The 12,248-nt window shown below is 43.2% G+C and overlaps 1 protein-coding gene across 1 annotated transcript in view; it reads right to left on the bottom strand.

Annotated features, from left to right (window-relative positions):
* Positions 1–12,248, bottom strand: part of RASAL1 (RAS protein activator like 1) — a 270,898-nt gene that overhangs the window by 25,380 nt on the left and 233,270 nt on the right. The window contains exons 16-17 of the mRNA XM_073554111.1: positions 10,329–10,501; positions 4,491–4,631 (exon numbers count right to left, since the gene is read on the bottom strand). Of these exons, the coding sequence (XP_073410212.1) occupies positions 4,491–4,631; positions 10,329–10,501 (314 nt within the window). The remainder of the gene's footprint in view (positions 1–4,490; positions 4,632–10,328; positions 10,502–12,248) is intronic.

Consider the following 12,248-nt stretch of genomic DNA (forward strand, 5'->3'; position numbering starts at 1 on the left):
CAGATGTAGTACTTTGCATTTCTCCCTGTTAAAAACCATTCTGTTAGTTGCTGCCCACTTCTCCAGTTTATTTATATCTTTTTGAATCCTCTCTCTCTCTTCTCTAGTATTAGCTATCCCTCCTAGCTTTGTGTCATCAGCAAATTTAATCAGTTTACCCTCAATTCCTTCATCTAAATCGTTGATAAAGATGTTGAACAATACAGGGCCCAGGACAGAGCCCTGTGGTACCCCACTTGAGACATTCTTCCAACTGGATGTGCAGCCATTTACGACCACTCTTTGGGTCCGATCACTAAGCCAGTTATGAATCCACCTAACAGTTGCCTTGTCCATTCCATACTTAGTCATTTTTGCAATAAGGATTGTATGAGAGACTTTGTCAAATGCTTTGCTGAAGTCAAGATATACTATATCTACAGCATTTCCTTGATCCACCCAATCAGTGATTCCGTCATAGAAGGAAATTAAGTTAGTCTGACATGACTTATTAGTTACAAACCCATGCTGACTCTGTTTAATCACTTCATTCTTATCCAGGTACTGACATACATGTTGTTTAGATACCAGATCTTTCCTGGTATAGAAGTCAGACTCACCGGCCTATAGTTGCCTGGGTCCACCTTCTTCCCCTTTTTGAAGATAGGAACAACATTTGCTCTTCTCCAGTCTTCTGGGACTTCTCCTGTTCTTCAAGAATTTTCAAAGATTATGGAGAGGGGTTCAAAAATTTCACCTGTTATCTCCTTCAGTACTCTGGGGTGTAATTCATCTGGACCTGGAGACTTGAATTAATTTAGGTTAGCTAAGTGTTTCCTCACTATCTTTCTGTTTATAGATATCCTGGATTCTTCTATTCCCTTAATAGGACAGTGAAGAACAGTTGATGTTACATTTCCTTTGTCAGAGAAAACAGATGCAAAATAGGAATTTAAAAGTTCAGCCTTCTCAGCATCCTGTCTTACCATTTCATCATTTTCATTCTGTAAAAATCCTATAGCGTCTTTGACTTTTCTTTTACTTTTGACATATCCCCAAAATCCTTTATTATTGCTTTTGACATTTCTTGCAAGCCTCAATTCATTTTCAGCTTTAGCTAATCTGATCTGTGCCCTGCAGGTTCTGCAGACAGCATTATATTCTTCTTTAGATATGCCTCCCTCTTTCCATTTTATAAACATTTTTTTCTTCCTTTTTAGCATGTGCTTAAGTTCTGTGTTCATCCATCCTGGTTTCCTTAAATGCTTCCTATTCTTCCCTCTTTTCGGAATTGTTAACAACTGTGCCTTGAGAATTTCATTTTTCAAGATTTCCCATCCTTCCTGGACATTTTTGTCTTTAAGGATATCCAGCCATTGGATCCCTCCAATTCTCTTTCTGAATCCCTTAAAATCTGCCTTTCTGAAATCTAACCTTGACGTCTGAGTCTTCACAGGTCTTCCTCCTTTAGTTATGCAAAATTCTAAAATAGCATGGTCACTACCTCCTAGGGTCCCAGCCACTTTTACCTCCTCAACCATTTCCTCCCTGTTTATAAGGATTAGATCCAAGGTAGTAGTTCTCGTCTGGACTATTGTAACTCTCTACTAATCGATCTCCCTCTTACCAAACTCTCACCTCTCCAATCTGTCTTGAATGCTGCAGCCAGGATCATATTTCTCACCAATCGTTACACCGATGCCTCTACCTTGTGCCAGTCATTACACTGGTTACCCACCCACTCCAGAATCCAGTACAAACTTATTACCCTCACCTACAAAACACTCCATGGCTCAGCACCAACCTACATCTCATCCCTCGTCTCAGTCTACCACCCTACCCGTGCCCTCCGTTCTGCCAATGACCTGAGGTTAACATCCTCAATAATCAGAACCTCCCACTCCCGTCTCCAAGACTGTTCACGTGCTGCGCCAATTCTTTGGAATGCACTACCCAGGTTAATACGATTACTCCTCAATCCCCACAGTTTTAAGCGTGCCCTAAAAACGCATTTGTTCAGACTGGCCTACTGCCTCAACGCATTAACCTAACTATCCCTGTGTTGCCCATTCAAAATCTTTTACCATAACCAGGTTCCTTGCATCATGTTCTCACATACTTTATGCATTTAATAGACCTTTGTGTCCATATTGTTACATACTTAAAGCTGATAATCGGTTCATGCAGCATTACATGAACACCCGATTCTTACACTTTGGCTGGTCCGAACAACGAAAGCAACTGTTACCATCTACCTTCAATGTCTCCCCTTTTCCTCATAGATTGTAAGCTTGCGAGCAGGGCCCTCATTCCTCTTGGTATCTGTTTTGATCTATGTGTCTATTGTTAAGCTGTAATGTCTATTGTCTGCACAAGTCCCCTCTAAAATGTAAAGTGCTGTGGAATATGTCAGTACTATAGAAATAAAATTATTATTATTATTATTATTAATCTGGATAGGTGGTGTGTGCCTCTGTCCGCTACGTAAGAAATCTCACCACAGTCAGGAACTAGAGTGAGATTCTGCCATACGGAACTTGACAGCTCATGAATTAGACAAGCTGTGGCATCATGCCCCTGCTGCACCTTGTCCTGTCCCAGCTCGGCACATTTTGGCAGAGCTGGAAGAGACAGGCCAGAAAATGCCAACAGTCACAAAATTTTGGCACTACTCTGACTTTGCCTAAATTTTGTGAGTTTTCAAAGCTTTTACGCCAGCGTGAAAGCTGTGATAAATTAGGAATTTGGGATTTTTATAATAAATTATCAAGATTTCCAATAATGTTGACCACAACTTGTATTATATACACTTCATTTGAATTTTTGTTCAGTTAACATTAATTAGAAAATACAGTGGGTACGAAAAGTATTCAGACCCCTTTAAGTTTTTCACTCTTTGTTTAATTGCAGATATTTGGTAAATTCAAAAAAGTTCATTTTTTTCTCATTAATGTACACTCTGCATCCCACCTTGGCTAAAAAAAACAGAAATGCAGACATTTTTGCAAATTTATTACAAAAGAAAAGCCAAAATATCACATGGTCATAAGTATTCAGACCATTTGTTCTGTATTTAGTAGAAGCACCTTTTTGAGCTAGTACAGCCATGATTCTTCTTGGGAATGATGCAACAAGTTTTTCACACCTGAATTTGGGGATCCTCTGCATTCTTCCTTGCAAATCCTCTCCAGTTCCTTCAGGTTGGATTTTAAACAATGGTGGACAGCCATTTTCAGATCCCTGAACAGATGCTCAAGTGGGTTTAGGTCAGGGCTCTTGCTTGGCCAGTCAAGAATGGTCACAGAGTTGTTCTGAAGCCACTCCTTTGTTATTTTAGCTGTGTGCTTAGGGTCATTGTCTTGTTGGAAGGTAAACCTTTGGCCAAGTCTGAGGTCCAGAGCACTCTGGAAGAGGCTTTCATCGAGGATCTCTCTGTACTTGGCCACATTCATGTTTCCTTCAACCATTTGTCCTGTCCTTGAAGCTGGAAAACACCCCCATTGCATGATGCTGCCACCACCATGTTTCACTGTTGGGATTGTATTTGGCAGGAGATGAGCAGTGCCTGGCTTTCTCTACACAAACCGCTTTGAATTATATTTATTTATTTATCACCAAAACGTTCTATCTTCGTCTCATCAGACCAGAGAATCTTATTTCTCATAGTTTGGGAGTCTTTTTTATGTTTCGTAGCAAACTTTATGCAGGCTTTCATATGTCTTACACTAAGGAGAGGCTTCCGTCTGGCCACTCTGCCATAAAGGCCTGACAGCTGGAGGGCTGCAGTGATAGATGACTTTGTGGAACTTTCTCCCATCTCCCTACTGCATCTGTGAAGCTCAGTCACAGTGATCTTGGGGTTCTTCTTTACCTCTCTCACCAAGGCTCTTCTCCCACGATTGCTCAGTTTGGCTGGACGGCCAGGTCTAGGAAGACTTCTGGTGGTCCCAAACTTCTTCCATTTAAGGATTATGGAAGCCACTGTGCTCTTAGGAACCTTGAGTACTGCAGAAATTCTTTTGTAACCTTGGCCAGATCTGAGCCTTGCCACAATTCTGTCTCTGAGCTCCTTGGCCAGTTCCTTTGATCTCTTGATTCTCATTTGGTCTGACATGCACTGTGAGCTGTGAGGTCTTATATAGACAGATGTGTGCCTTTACAAATCAAGTCCTATCAGTTTAATTAAACACAGCTGGACTCCAATGAAGGAATAGAACCATCTCAAGGAGGATCACAAGGAAGTGGACAGCATGTGACTTAAATATGAATGTCTGAGCAAAGGATCTGAATGCTTACGAACATTTGTTTTTTAAATTTTTCTTTTTTAATAAATTTTCAAAAATTTCTACATTTCTGTTTTTTTTCAGCCAAGATGGGGTGCAGCGTAAACATGAATGAGAAAAAAAAATGAATTTTTTTGAATTTACCAAATGGCTGCAATGAAACAAAGAGCGGAAAATTTAAAAGGGTCTGAATACTTTCTGTAACCACTGTATATCCCAGATTCATACCTTGCATTGTATGTACATGATATGGCCCCCCTGTGCTTCACTATCCTGGGTAATGATCTGCATCATGTTCGGCTGCTGAAATGCATTTTCATCTACCCGTTCGACAGCACAGATCCGATGAACTGGTATAGAGGAACGGACCTGCAAAAAGGAAATAAATTGCAGTAAGGATTAATAACAGAACTGGTAGGACAAAGCTGTTTCAATGTGAAGACATTTTTTCCAGATAATTATTGCTGTTTAGACAGATAATATTTCAGTGCCCTGAATACTTTGGGTCTTAAGTCCAAGTAGTGTACTCATGCAGACAACCGTTTTCAATGAGTGCGCAGAGGCGTATCTAAGGGGAGGAGCCTCCATGGCATCGGTGCAGCCGGTAGGGGGTGCAGTCGGGCCGCCTAACACAGCGGTCCAAATGTCTCACCCGGCCTCTGCATTTTGCTGCTCCCTGGACTGGGAGTTGGTTGGCCTCTGTGCCAGCTGTCAAGCAAACAGCCAACTCAGAAAAACTGTAGTGTGCCGGCTCCCGGTGATCAATCGTACTCGTGTCTTTCAGATGCGAGCACAATTGAAGCTCTGACCGCTCAGAGGCGCACATTGGTGGTAAGCTGAAGACACAAAATATTGAATGTAACTAAGGGGGTGATTTAGTGTGGGGTATTTACTGGATTGTGTGGGGGTATTTACAGTGTGTCGGGGGAGATTTAGTGTAACAGGGTTGGGGGAGATTTATCGTGTGTGTGGATATTTACTGTGTATGGGGGAATTTACTGTGTGGGGGAGATTTAGTGTAATGAGGCTGGGGGAGATTTACTGTATGTGGGGGTATTTATTGTATGGGGGAAATTTACTGTGTTGGAGTATTTGCTGGTTGTAAGGTTATTTATTGTGTGTGTGGGTGTTTACTGAGTGTGGGATATTTACTGTGAGCAGGGAGATTTAGTGTAATGGGGCTGAGATTTTCTGTGTGTGGTGGGGGAGATTTACTGTGGTGGGGAGATTTACTGTGTGTTTTGGGGAGATTTAGTATAACGGGGATGATTTGAGGACACAAGTTTGGGGAGCAGTGAAGGGACAGGTGCAGACACTCTGAAATTTGAATAAACAATATGAGGAACAAGAATGGAGATGGGTAAATGTATGAGGAAACAGTATGGGGGGATGGTTGCAGACACAAAATGAGGGGCAAGAGGAAAGTGTATGCTGACACAATATGCGGAGCAAGAGTGATAGGATGGGTGCTGACACAGTATGGGGAGCCGGGGGGGATTGTGTGACAAGGCAGTATGGAGAGTGAGAGGGTAAATCTGTGAGGAGACTATTGAAGGGAATAATGCAAGGAGACTGTATGGAGGGAGAAAAGTGCGAGGGGGCACAAAATAAAGACTGAGTAGTGTGTGGGGTAGCATGGGGTAACAGTGTAAGGTCACAGCCAGTAAGGTATAGTAAGCAAAGGAGGGGGCGTGTGGTGAGGGGGAATAGTGTAGAGACTAGGCAGTATAGATGATACACAGTGTGAGAGGACAGTGTGAAGAGGGGGCCCAGTATGGAAAGGAGACTAGACATATGTGTCCTCACTCAATGAAAATGAATTGAACAAGGCTGGACAAGTCTAGTCGGAATGTTGCCAGGCGTGAATTCTTGCCCCGGATGCCACAAAAGCTAAATACACCTCTGCAAGTGCGATCTCACAAAACATTGGATTGCACTCTGACCAATAATATTCTATGGGGCTGTGCACATGTCTGTTTTTTTACCTTGAGAAGAGATGGTCTAAGGACAAATTTGTTGCATTATCGATACGATACGATATTCGTCCATGAGTCCGTGAAAAATATCGAACTGCACTTAGATGTCATCTTCTCCTTACACGAGAGAATAGGACCACACTATGTTCAAACTCTGATAAAACACTGATTAGAGTTTGATCAGAGTGTGATTTGCATCATTGATCTAATTCTCTTATGATGATAGAATATACGCTCGTGTGACCCTAGCCTTAGGCTAAGTTCCCACAATAAGTATTTGGTGCATAATAAAATGCAGAGTATATGGCTATGTTCACATGTTGAATTTTTTTGCACTTTTTTTCTGTAGGCAAAACCTGCTCTCTTAGGAGTAAATAAGCTTACAAAAAGCAGGATTTTAAGCATACTTGCTGCTTTTTGCTGAGTTTGTCATGGGGATTATATGGGTCATTTGCTCTCAGTATATGTTTAATAGAGTTATTTTTATTGAACAAAAACACAGCAAAAAGGCATGGTCAACTAATCTGTAAGAGGCCAAAACAGCACACTTTTTGTCCCCAGCTGGCCAACTGATGTAAAAAATAACTAAAGTATAAAATAAAGAAGTAAATGACACATTTTTCATTGATGAAATTTTGGAAAAAATGTATGGCATCCATTAAAGGCATCCCAGGTCATAAGCTTTTTAATAGCTTTTTATAAAGTATGGTGTTGTATAATACAGCCGGCATCTGCCATGTATGATGAGGTCTCAGTTCCTAAACCAGCTCCATACATGATGGCCCAACGTAGGATATACTATTAAGTTCTACCAAGGGCATGATTTAAAGACCATCTGTTCAAAAAGAACAATACAATGAAAACGATCCTCACAATGTATCCATCAAATGGATCCAATATTTACAATAATAGTGTACAGGGGATAAATGTTACCGTAAGGGCTCATACTCATTTGCGAGAGACTCGCACGATTCTCGTGTGAGTCTCTCGCATGAAAACACGGCACTGCCGCCGGCCCTGGGACCGGAGCGTGCGGCTGCACAGAAATACATGTAGCCGCACACTCCGGTCTGAGTGACGGAGGCAGTGCCAGGTTTTCATGCAAGTGAGCATGAGCCCTTAGGCAGCCATCTCCACCTCTGTTTAACCTATTCAATATCTTTCCCCCCAGTGTATATATTAGACGGCCATTAATGCAATGTCAAGGTGGCCTAAGTGCCAATGTCTTTATTGATAGGCTTGTGGTTGTTTGGCATAACTTGAAGATCTTGGCCCAATGAAAATTTGTAACAGTACATCTTAAAAGGGTGGAGTGAGAGCAGTAAATGGCATAAAATAAAAGAATAGCAATTACTAATTCTTTGTAACCCTGACGGGTGTTGAGCCACTGCGCCACGAGCCGGGATTACCCTTGAGGGACGTTACTAAGGGCCCCGTCACACATAGCAATCTCGCCAGCGAGATCACTGCTGAGTCACAAATTTTGTGACACAACAGCGATCTCACCAGCGAGATTGCTGTGTGTGACAGCGATCAGCGACCGGCCCCCCTGATCGCTGCAAGAAACCTCTGGACATTTTTTTCGTCGCTGATCTCCCGCTGGCCAGCACGCATCGCTGCGTGTGACAGGCGGGAGACCAGCGATCAGCTGTAAAATAATTAAAAAAATAAAAAATATTGTTATTATTCTCACCTTCCGACGTCCAGCGCAGTCTTCCCGCCTCTCTCCACGCTCCCGGGCCCAGTAATCCTATGCAAGAATGACCGCGAGACTTCGCGATCCCGCGAGAACGGACGTCATTGCGGTAATGCTCCCAAACAATTACTGGGACCGGAGCGTGGAGAGAGGCGGGAATGCTGCGCGGGACGTCGGAAGGTGAGAATAACAATATTTTTTTATTTTAATTCTATTTTTGACATGAATATGGCATCAGCGCTAACGAACACAGCGATGCCGCGCGCGCGGCGTCGCTGTGCTAATCGCTGGTGAAGCTGTCTATTTGACAGCTAACCAGCGATCACATAGCGACTTACCAGCGATCCTGACACGTTGATATCGTTGTCGGGATCGCTGGTAAGTCGCTATGTGTGACGCCAGCTTAAGTTTCTACCGGGAATTCACTAAAGCCTGTGATGGTGAGGATAGGCTTGGACACAGGTAGACACCAGGTACCACTCCAGGGCAATCCCCGGGACTACATCAGCTGACCGGTGGGTCAGAGACTTGGGTATGGGGTACAGGTGGGCGAGAGCGAAGCGTAGTCAGACAGTCCAGAGTTAGGGCAGGCAGCACAGGTTCACAAACAAAGCTGGGACAGGAACAGAGAGATGAGAACAGATGAATAGACAAGCCGGGTCAGTAACGGAAGGGATAAACAACAAAACACCTTTACTGGGAACTAGATGCTAAGAGCACACTGGAACCTAAGCTCAGGCAAGGTGTGGAGGGTGGTGCTGCCTGATATAGCACCTGCTAGTTGGTGATTGGCTGGGGAATCCAAACCCTACAGGACACAGCAGGGTTAAATTCTTGCATGTTCTGTTAGCGCCCCACTATAGCCAAGTGGAGACATCAGGGATATGCAGCAGCGTTGAAAGTGCAGTGGCCAGACATGAGGAAAAGCAGAACAACGAACGCAGTGAGTAGCATACCGGCAGAAATGCATGCAAGTTACCTCCGTGACTTTAAATCCTACGTCATAAGTTTCCCGCCACTAGTCTTGCAGGGATGATGTGGGGAAAGCGACTTGATGGACAGACTTGACTACAGGAAGAAAGGACGGTTTGTGCACTATAGACGGATATTGGCATTGACAGAAGGGTAGCAGCTGGGGAAGATAGAAAAGGGAGTACAATACCTAGATTTGACCACAAGATGGCAGGGGGGAGTGTAGTTTAGGACTTGACAGCAGCTTACGGCTATAGAAACCGCTTAGCCATGAGGGCGGGGAGATAGGAACCCAGGAGGGAAATTCCCGAGGGAGGTGATAAATAGGACAGGACGGGGTTCCAGGAGTTCTAGTCCCGGGAGGAGCTCTGGGGCAGAAGACTGACAACGGTGGAGAGTTCGACCAGGGGACTGACAGGGAGAGACAGTCAGGGGGGTGGCCCTGACATCAAGGACCGCAGGACAGACGAGGCCCCGGGGGTACCGATTGGACGACGACCTCAGGCAGGTGAAGCGCTGGCAGTAGATAGGTCTAGGACAGTCCCAGCGAAAGATCCGCGAGGAACGTCACTACGACTGAAGGAAAGGTGAAGGTACCCGGGCCTGAGTACGGAGAGCTGTAAAGGAACTGCGGTGTATGGCTACGGTCATCAGGAGGACGGCCAATAAAACCCGGACCTGTTGCAACTGAAATCTGCCTCCGTCTCGTCTCTGTGTCGGCTGTGTGCAGTAAGCAGTGGATCACCCCCCAATCCTGGCCTCACAATGACATCATGTACATTACTCATGTGACCCCTGCAGCCTATCACTGACCTCAGTGGTCACATACTGTACAGATATAACTAATAAGGATGGAATCCAGCTCCTCGGAATAAAACTTATTATTTTAATAGTGAATGAATTCAGATTTAAAGTGAGGGTTAAAAGCATAACATAGCAAAGCTATGAGGTGAGTTCACCATTCATTACTCAATGGTCCAAAGACTGACCAGGGGATCAACGCATTTCTTGTGTTATCCAACCTTATCAATTAATCTTTTTGCATAATAACTAATGAGGCCAATCAATGGCTGCTGTGGTCATGTATAGGACATCATCGATGCTGGACTGGTAGGAACTACTGGGGTGGCTTCATATTGTTTGTTTGTACAACCCTTTTTGTTGTATTTTATACTCTATAAGATTAGATTGTCTGTATTTCATGTGCTCGACTTGACCAGATATTCAAGCATTATAGATTCCAAATTGTAATATTGTCTCCACACTTGATTACCTATGGTCATGGACATCTTATAAAAGAAGGCACAAAATCCCTTTTTGCCTCAGCTAGCTGGTACAACCTATACCAAGCATATACTGTATATAGTTCTCTCTACATGAGCATAAATTCAACCTGAACTTGGTGCCTACCAGCCCGCTTACCTGCCAATCTGGGGATTTGGAGTAGCATAAAGTCTGGCTGCTCAGCCAAAAGTATCTTTTCTTGAATGTAAAACGCGTAACCAAATTCACGGCTTCAGCTTTGCGTTTGTGCAGGAAACCTTCCTTAATAGTGACTGATGGGTGAAATAGTGTACGAGATGTATGCCCACACTCTACAAAAGATGAGAAAAAGAACGCTTGTGAAATGGATTTAATGGTAATTCTTGAGATACTAAAAAGTGAAAAAAAAAGTACGACTGATAAGTAGCCTCTCTAGCATGAGAACAGTATGAACTGACAACTGGAGTGTTAGAAAAGCTCATACATTCAGCAGTATTATAACTGGGATTTGTAAATACGCCTCTTAAATTAAATCTATCAGTAGGATCAACCCTTTTGAGCTGTCTATATCGGCATGCAGGTCAAGAAAAGTTGAATAAAATGATACCTTGATAATTACAATCCAATATCTTTTTCCAAAAAAATCCACCTTTTTCTTAATATGTAAAAGAGCTGTTATGTCACAGCCATGTCTGAACTGCTGCAACCCCTGCCATGGTCACTAGACGGCGCTGCACTAATACCATGATTATTGCTGTATGTCAACACGATGTGGGATTTTAACTTTTATATTGCTGTGACTAGTTATCCCTTTCCTGTCCACCTATATTTTTCTGCAGTGAGCTGGTATGTAATTAGCCCTCTGCTAGGAGCCATAGGCTGGGATCCATTCTTTATAAACCGCAGCAGATAGTCTCTCGCTGTCAGTTATTTAGTTCAGCTAGACCTGGTCACTCTGATCCCATGCTCCTGTGTGCTATTTTGTATATTCTGCTGTCTGAACTCAGCTTGTATTTTGATCACCCGCTTGGCTTCTGATTTTGTCCTGATGTGAATTCTTGGTATTGACCCCACTTGATGACTTCTCTTGCCTCCAGCTTGCTCCTCCAGAGAGCAGCTCTTCCGTGGAGGCAATGCAGTGGACCCCATTGTAAGACTATATCCTTGTACAGGAGTTAAAAGCTGAAGGCTGGGGTTTCTCTGGAATCTACCAGACGGAGTAGCTTGTGCCAAATCTGTCTGAGGTAGCCTTTTTGACCCTGTGGCCTCTGACATATGTAACAGTGATTCAGAAATCTCCCTGAGAATCTGTCTCCAGAGAGTATTTTAAATGAAATGGGGAGTTACCAGTGTGAGACATGTATATGAGGACAGCAAACTGTCAGTCACACTGGTAACTTCCCCTTTCGTTTCAAATAAGCTCTGGAGGCAATTACAAATCTTAATCTTTAAAAAAAACCATGGGAAGCTTTACTCAATAAACGTATTCTCAAAATCCCTAGACACACTCAAGCCCTCATCAAATTTATATTTCTGGCAGTCAAACAAACCATAGCTTTTGCTTGGAAAAAGCAAGCCTTAATTTATCTGACGTTAAGAGGCGCCTTTTTTGGTACATGATAAATGAAAAGTTATCTGCCATACTTACAGATAAGGTCAATATATTTGAAAAAGTGTGGCTTCCCTGGGCGGAATACGCTTATCATATCCCCTTTGCCAATCCCAATTTTCGCTTAAATGCTCCAGGTTCCCCTGATTCTGGTTTAGTCGCTATACTAGTTTTGGACACATTATACCCCCCTTCATAGTAACATAGTTTTGAAGGCTGAAGGAAGACCTTATGTCCATCTAGTTCAGCCTATTTTTAGTGCAGCTGTTCTGCATTGTTGATCCTGGGGAAGGCAAAAAACCCACAGAGTAGAAGCCAATTTTCTCCAAAGGGAAAAAATTCCTTCCCCTAAGCTGGGTCAACCATCTACCTATAATATTCTGTTATTTGTAACCTTCTATACTGTTACTCACAAGAAAAGCATCCATTCCTTTCTTAAATTCATTCAGTGAGTTGGCCATCACCACTTC

This window comes from Dendrobates tinctorius, unplaced genomic scaffold, assembly GCF_039654945.1.
Source record: "Dendrobates tinctorius isolate UK_male_01 unplaced genomic scaffold, ASM3965494v1 ptg000206l, whole genome shotgun sequence".
Taxonomy (NCBI): domain Eukaryota; kingdom Metazoa; phylum Chordata; class Amphibia; order Anura; family Dendrobatidae; genus Dendrobates; species Dendrobates tinctorius.